Genomic DNA, 8,115 nt, shown 5'->3' with positions numbered 1-8,115 from the left:
AAACTAAATATTTAGCTAATATGCAAATTCACACTGCCGGTCACCGGAAGTACCAAAATAAAAGCTTGAGATGGTCAGACTGTGTTTATAGAATCAAATAACGAATTAAAACCAACTTATCGGGGGAAATGAACACTTGAACATACATTAGCGTGATAATAACTACCTAAAATAACAAGAAACATGTTTGGAGAAATTTTATTTGACGTGTACTTTGAGTTGTTAGTGTCAAACACAAACACTGCAGACAAAACCCTCAGACAATTCGTATCACTGGACATTACAATAAAGACAATTTAAACATCCATCAAACGATACAACAGACGATACAACCAAAGTGCCCACATAGCATCACCCAGGTTCACCCATTCTATTTAACAGAGTTATGCTAAAAGGTATAAAGGACCTCTGGGCACGGGAAGTCTTAAGAGGCGGCACTCTGTACCTCTGTCCTGATGGTAATAATTCATACTCGCCATGCAGAGGATGTAATACATCAGCGAGGATTGCCCGTCCCTTTCCCGCTACCCGGGACTCACAAAGCTCTGTCATGCTGCGCTGCTTCTGACCTGCAATCTTGCTGGACATGTTGACAGTCTTATTAAGTTTGTTCTTATTCACAGCTGAGAGTGAAGAAAACCAGGCAATAAAACAAAAAGTCAAAATACTCTCTAGAAAGGAACGATAGAACAGAAGCATAATATGTTTGTCAACACCAAACTGTCTAAGCTTCCGCATAAAATATAGTCGTTGTAGTCCTTTACTATAAATAGCATTTGTGTTTGAGTTCCACATCAGTTTGTTATCAATGACCGTGCCCAAATATTTATATTCATTTACAGTTTTAATACAATCATTGTCAATAGCTAAATGTTGGTGTGTTCTTTTATCCACCCTAAAATCAAAAATCATTTCCTTTGTTTTCTTGGTGTTCAGCTGAAGAAAACTTGCACGACACCAGTTAACAAACTCATCCACACAATCACGATATTTAATTTCATCCTCCGTTATCAAACCAACAATAACTGTATCGTCGGCAAATTTTACATTAAAAACGTCAGATGAATTGGCTCGACATTCATTAGTATAAAGAGTAAACAGCACAGGAGATCTATCTCCCATGGGGCTTAAAAGTATTCAGTATGCAGATAATTCCTTGTTTTTTACAAAAGGAGTACAGTTTTTCAGTGAATTTTCTTCATTTGTCTTAAAGAAATGTCCAAACATAAATTCTGGTGTTTTGATCGCCCCTCTAAGTCCAAGCACTCTTCTGAAAGTTGTTCAACTTGGCTGTTCAGTTGTTTCACTTTAGCTTTGAGTTCCACAACAATGTCTGAGGTAATGCTAGCCGACTCCCCCAAACTTTTCAACGTCTTATTTTGGGAGTCCACTCAGGCGTTAACAACAGTAAAACCATTGTCACTGTTTTCAGAGCGGTTATTTCCCCTCTCAAAGTCTTACGTCAGCAATTTTTTCCTCTATTGTGTTGCAGATGTCTGACCTACTGTAGCTTGTGCCAGTTCAGTTCGTAGCGATGCTATAGCGGCTAGCACCATCTGGTTGTCCGCGCTCTGCCCACTCATCTCCGGGATCTCCTTTCTACTCTGGCTCGGGGCTTCAGTCGCGCCTCTATCGTCGTTGAGGCTCAGTCTTGGTATTGCCTCTTGTTGTCGGCATTAGTGCTGTATTACTGGTGCTAGGAGTATTTTAGTCACAAAATCCCTCCACTGTCAGGGTCAAAGTTACATAAGTTTAGTTTTAAATGTAATTTTAAATCAAATTCTGTAGGAGCTACAGTCAGGCGCGTCTTATCTCTTCATCGCTCAACAGCACCCCGACCCCCAGCAGATATCTTTTAACATTACAGTCTTTTGTACAGTGCCCAATTCTCTCTTTTTGTTATGATCCTTCCACTGTAGCTCTTCAGGGAAACACTGTACAGGGGGAAAAAAGCAGGAAGCAGTAACTTCATTGATTATTTAAATCTCCAGATACGCCAATTATATGCGCATTTACGCAGGAGGCACAGCAACGTTACTTCGTTGATTATCTATCTATTTTTTTTCAATTCAATTCAATTTTATTTATATAGCGTCAAATCACAACAAAAGTCATCTCAGGGCACTTTTCACATAGAGCAGGTCTAGGTAATACTCTTGAATTTACAGAGACCCAACAATTCCCCCCATGTGCAGCACTTGGCGACAGCGGTAAGGAAAAAACTCCCCTTTAACGGGAAGAAACCTCGAGCAGAACCCGGCTCTAGGTGGGCGGCCATCTGCTTTGACCGGTTGGGTTGAGAGAGAAAAGGGTGGGAGAGACGGAGAAGCTGAACATCTATCTATCTATCTATCTATCTATCTATCTATCTATCTATCTAGGCCATAAGCACAGCCAATGCCAATGTTTTGAGATGCAGTAGGGGCAGATAATATAGATATCACAATAAAGGCGAAAAACAAGTAGGTTTGTGGTTTTGGTTTAATTTCTATTTCAATTAGCCATTTGAAGATGAAAGCGGGAAAAGCACGTGGATTTCCGTTTTTTCTCATTCACACGAAAATCGGAAAATTAAAATAATGCATTGTATATTTGTTTATCCTGTTATAAAACAAGTTAAACAAAGCTGTGGATGGAGGGTACACCAATAGTAGCGAAACGTTCATAGTTCGCGTCTAAGTTTAACATAATGTTGAAAGTTCAAAACATAAAGCATATGAACAAGTTATGGCATGAGATGTATAATGCTTCATAAACAGCGGTAACTTAGATGGTGATCTCCTTCCTTTCCCCGTCATGTTGATCTTTTTCTTTCCTAATCATTTGAGTTTGTGAATGGTGCGTTTAAATATTGCCGCCGCAAGGACTTGTGGGACGGAATTATCTACTTTCCTTTTGTAAAGGATGGTCAAGTGTACCCTATGCTAAAGGAGATCTGAAAGGAAGCATTGAAGCACCTTTCCTTAAAATTTAGAGAATTCGACCAGCTCTTATCATGGCTGCCACTTAGATACTTCCAGGTCATTTCACTCAGTTAGGAACCTTCCTAAGCAAAAAAGACTATTCGACCGCAGCCCAAATGTCCGCACTTCACCGCACTCGCGGACTTTGCGGGCATGTTCACGGGAAGTCCGGGAGTGCTTAGGGCTGTCCAAATCCACAATTCATTCAGTCTACAAGGGGCCTCAAGCAGACTTTCTGTGGACTTCCAGAGAGTCCGCTTGGGGTGCAGACTTCAGCAAACTTCACTAGTTTAATTACCCACAATTCATTGCAATACGGACGTGACGTTTTAATTTTTCGAAATTGTTGACAGAAAACACACACACACACACAAAACACAAAACCCCATAAACTTATTATAAATTGTAATATTAAAACGTTACAACATCATGATACAGAAACATGTAGAGGTATAGGCTATAGAGATAATCAACATGGATTTTAATGTTGCAGCCTAGCCTATAAAAGCTGTGCAATCTGATCACATAGGTGAGTGCTGCAGTGATCACCGTATACATGATAGTCTCTCAAATGTTCCCACGGAAACAAGTGAAACAGACTCCAAGCCTGTCTATTAGCTCCTTTTATAATGCTGCAGACTCCTTCTCTTGCAGACTTTACGTGGTGAAGGTGAAGACATCACATTATGTACGCCTGAAGTCCGTGAGGGCTCAGTCTGCAAGTCCAGAGGGTGGAGATTTGGTTTCAGCCTCAGAGTTGATTGAACTGATTCTGTTTAGCTGTTCTGGAACCGAAAACTCAAGAGTTTCCCAGCTCAGGCTCAGTCAACTCAGAGATCAGGATTAGGCTCAGAGTTTGTTGAGCCTGCTTTCTGAAATAGGGCCCTGATGACAACCATACTCACAACATCACTGCGAAGTGAAACAAAAGCCCCGGGAGCAAAAGCATATCTTAATTTTCAATTTTTTAATCCACATTTTAATAACTTTAATGTACTTAAAGTGTGCACTGTGCAGCCGTATTATCAAAAAATTCCGGAAGTATTGGACTGGGACTCTGTATCAGCAGATACTCAATATTAAATGACTCAGGACATCCCTACTAAAAATTAAGTATTAAAAACAATGGGCCTCATTCACAAACAGTGCGTACACACAAATCTGTGCTTAAACTGTGCGTACGATCGTTTGACGCACAAATCCGGGATTCATCATTATTTTGATTACCCGAATTTATTCTTACTCTGCGAACAAATTTAGAACTGCCTCAGACCATGCGTACGCACAAATGAGGATGGCCGAACTGACTTAGAAAATGCAAACACATACCTTTTAAGTACATGCAGAGTCTAAAAAACCACATTAATTAAAAAGAGATTTAACATTTTTTAAAATCATTAATTTACTAAGATATTGGCCAAATGTATTAAATAACCATGAAATTGACACACGTTCACCCTCATCATTGTGACAATTAAAATATTAACAACAACATGAACAGAAAAAACTATCACTCCATCAACGTGCAGATGATCTGTAATGCCGACTGCCATATCCTTAAGGCTGTGGCCCGCTGGCCAGGAGGCACCCACGACTCATTTACTTTGCAAAACAGTACAGTGGGAATGTGTTTGGAGGCAGGGGCTGTGAGAAGTGGATGGCTTGTTGGTGAGCATCTTTTGTTCTGGTCTTTTATTTCAATTGTTTTTAATTAGTATTTTTAGTAAGTCTCTATTTTGTTAATGCTAAAATGTTATATTGTTTGGGTGACCGGGGATATGGCCTTAAAACATGGCTGATGACACCATACGCAAACCCTGAAACCCCTCAAGAGGTGCGCTATAATAACATACATGCCCACACACGCGCCGTAGAGCGCACTTTTGGCGTGCTTAAGGGCCGTTTGATGTGTTTGGATCGGATCCAGCCGGTGGCAAATTACTTTATACCCCTGAGAAGGTGTGCAAGATCATCCTGGCATGCTGTGTCCTCCACAATCTTACAATGACCCATGGCATTCCTGTAAGACCCGGTGCCATCGCTTCTAACAAACTGTGAAACGCGCCTGTCAATTTAGAATGATTCTGATTCACACACATATGCAAGGTGGTGAGAACAAAATTGGCCGCTGCGCAGGTGTCATGAATCCTACGGTGATTTTGCATACGCACTTATTTTGTGCGCAAAGTAAGAACATTTCCACGCACATATTAGTGAATGAGGCCCAATGTGTCTGTGCCTGTCACTTTAAACATGATCACTTCCTCTCTCCCTTTCTCTTCCACCCAGCATACCAACAGGACCAGTTAGTCCAGAGTGGTGTAATCCCCAGACTGGTGTCCATTATAAGGGAGTACCCAGAGAACGACCCCCTGGTCAACGTCTGCCTGCTGGCCCTCTGTAACCTGGCTGACATGGGTGATTATTTTATTAGTGTTTGTTTGTCAGGCTTGAAGTTAGCTCCAACACTGTCTATGGTGATAGACCCTTTTGTTTTCAGACTCTGCGAGGGATGCCCTGGCAGAACAGGATGTGGCAGATGTATTGACGTTCCAGCTGAAACGAGCGTCTGATGCAGAGCGCCGACATGTCATCCTGGAAATACTGGGCTCGCTGGGCGAGAGTGGTAAGACCTGCAGGGTGCTTCCGGAAGGAGGCTAGGAAAGGAAAGACTTATTGATGATTAAATTAAATTTGTTTTTAACCTCAATAAAGTGCTTTATCATAAGCCATCAGAGAGTGTTTATGCTGAGGTAGCCACGCCTTTTATATCCCTGGTTGTGTTTGGCCATTGACGGTAATGTCAGTCAGTCAGTCTTAAATTTGGTTAAGGTGACATCAGTCATAAAAAACAACAATGAACAAACAAAAATATACCAATGGTCAATTACAAAACTAGCACTAGCATTGGAGGCTGTGCCAGCTCTTCCGGGTTTGCTGCTAAATGCTTTGCATTGAGGTGATATTTCCGGCTTGAAGTTCTCCAATGGTACGAAAATCCCTTACTGCAGAAACTGCAGAGAATGGTGCTCCTATCATCAGTTCTGGGCATTTTTTAAATGTTCCAGTCACAGGGCCAAGTAGCATCATCTTGTCTGCCTCCATAATGTGACAAAGCCACTGTGGCCTTTTTGCGATTAAATTAATCAAAATTAACGTGTTATTTTGATAGCCCTAGGGCTAATGTGTTTCCTCACACCAATTCTTCTTCCTCTCTCCCTTCTGTTATTTTAATAGTCTGCCATCTTGCGCATGACAGGTTTAGCAGAGTGGGCTGCACTCCTCGGTGTGTTCTAGTTGGCACAGAGATCCATGGTGCATTTTCTGTACCTGTCTTACATGCACTCCCTCTCTACCCCTGGTTCTCCACTATTTTGCTCCATTGTCCCATAACACTCCCCCTCTCTCAGTCGCAGTCCCCCAGCTTTCTCTGTCTTCCCCTTTGAGTCAGTCCATTAAAACTCCTGCCAATTACGCAGAAGAACTGCTGGTTTCATTAAAAACAAAAACAAAAAAACCCCACACAGGTAAACTGGTGAGAATCTAACCTGATTAAATTTAAAAATTAATAATGAGAAATCACAGCCCGATCAAGTCCGATGGGTCCGATCTGGACCAGTCAGGCTCGGGCAGAGAATCAGAGCTCTGGAGAGTACTATGGCTAAATGCCCAATATGATGAGACAAGTTCCAGAAAAATGCAACATACAAATTTCCAATAAAAATCTTGACCAGCACAGCCTGAGCATCCTTGCTTATGTAAGTCAGGGGTTGTATGTTACATAATGTCAGATTTTCCAACATGAAATAATGTTCAGTACCATCTACTACATGTATTTTGTTCTATAGTGATATAATATTTGGTAATAGATAATGTCAGCTGTTAATAATAATAGAATAAATTGTGCTTGACCACCAGATATACTGAAGCTGCAGTTTGCTGAGTCAGGAGTACCAGAGGCTTTATCAGAGATGATTCGGAGTTTGCAGGGAGGTTCTGACCCCCATGACCTCTGCAGCATCAAGATTGCCTCCAACCTCATCGTGTCATTGCTTTTAGGAGGTGAGTGATACAGGTGTGACCTTGTTAGACATATCTGAATGTTTGTATAGCAACAACTCTGTCTCTGTAGAGGTATTAATTTCCCTGTTTGCCTTTGTTTTTGTCTATTTGTCTTTCAAGTTATTCACCTCGTCTTATTAGACAATTGTGTGCATAACTTACTGTGCATATTCAGCTGTCATTGGCCAGTTCAAATAACACTGGCTATTGTCCTCTGTCATTATATTCAGACAGTATGCACCATGAACGTGGTGTAGATTAAAAGTTTGTTCATGCTTCTGCGTTGAATCAACGCCGTAGCTATGGCGTAGGCTCCATGTCGACATAGAGCCTACGTCGTAACCTACGCCGTAGTCTGCTGTGTACCTCCCCAGTATCGTAACTACGTGTCGTAGTGACGCAGACCTCCTGTCTGTTTCTGCATACTGACACCATTTCCCTCAGTGGAAACGAAGCTTTTATTTACTTTTATTTCACAGATAAGAAACAATGAATTGTGAAGACAGTAAAGCCTCCACTAAAATAGTATTTTAAGTCATGTGTGTGATTTATCCTTCAGGGATTTATACTTTGGGATTTATTCTGGCTTCATATGAGCAGAGGAAATCTCTGCTCGTTGCTAGGCTAATTTATACAATGTAAAATGCCATAGGCTTGCGCTAAAAACGTTAGCATTTTGTATTTCTTTGGATACGTGTTTAGTATGACAGTTGTTTTGTTGGTGAATCTTGTGAGTTATAATGGAGCCAAATTGTGTGCCATTACCTTTGTTAAATGTTGCAGTTGTCCCTGGCTTTATATGAGCAGAGGGAAAGATCACTGGCCGCTAGGCTAATCTATACAATGTAAAATGCCATAGGCTTGTGCTAATAACATTAGCATGCTATATTCTATGGGGTGCCGTTTGTAAAGTGGCTCACGCTGAAAATAACATCAACATTTTGCCACATTTAGCTTCAAACAATGTTTAAAAAAGTGTTGTGAATTTTTTAATGTCACCTTTTACCACATTTACAGCAATATTTGTTAACTTAGAAATATATTAAATAGTTAAATCTAAATATTAAATGTGGCACCTAAATGTTAAATG

The 8,115-nt window shown here is 40.8% G+C and overlaps 2 protein-coding genes across 3 annotated transcripts in view; one reads left to right on the top strand and one right to left on the bottom strand.

Moving 5' to 3' along the window:
• borcs7 (BLOC-1 related complex subunit 7) overlaps positions 1-8,115 on the bottom strand; it is a 1,032,483-nt gene that overhangs the window by 162,944 nt on the left and 861,424 nt on the right. The gene's annotated exons all lie outside the window — the stretch shown is intronic.
• Positions 1-8,115, top strand: part of si:dkey-191g9.5 (rap1 GTPase-GDP dissociation stimulator 1-B) — a 50,776-nt gene that overhangs the window by 16,945 nt on the left and 25,716 nt on the right. Inside the window, exons 5-7 of the mRNA XM_050070693.1 lie at positions 5,253-5,381; positions 5,464-5,589; positions 6,882-7,025. Of these exons, the coding sequence (XP_049926650.1) occupies positions 5,253-5,381; positions 5,464-5,589; positions 6,882-7,025 (399 nt within the window). The remainder of the gene's footprint in view (positions 1-5,252; positions 5,382-5,463; positions 5,590-6,881; positions 7,026-8,115) is intronic.

The sequence above is a fragment of the Epinephelus moara genome, chromosome 19 (assembly GCF_006386435.1).
Source record: "Epinephelus moara isolate mb chromosome 19, YSFRI_EMoa_1.0, whole genome shotgun sequence".
NCBI lineage: Eukaryota > Metazoa > Chordata > Actinopteri > Perciformes > Serranidae > Epinephelus > Epinephelus moara.
This window is presented reverse-complemented; position numbering and strand designations above follow the sequence as displayed.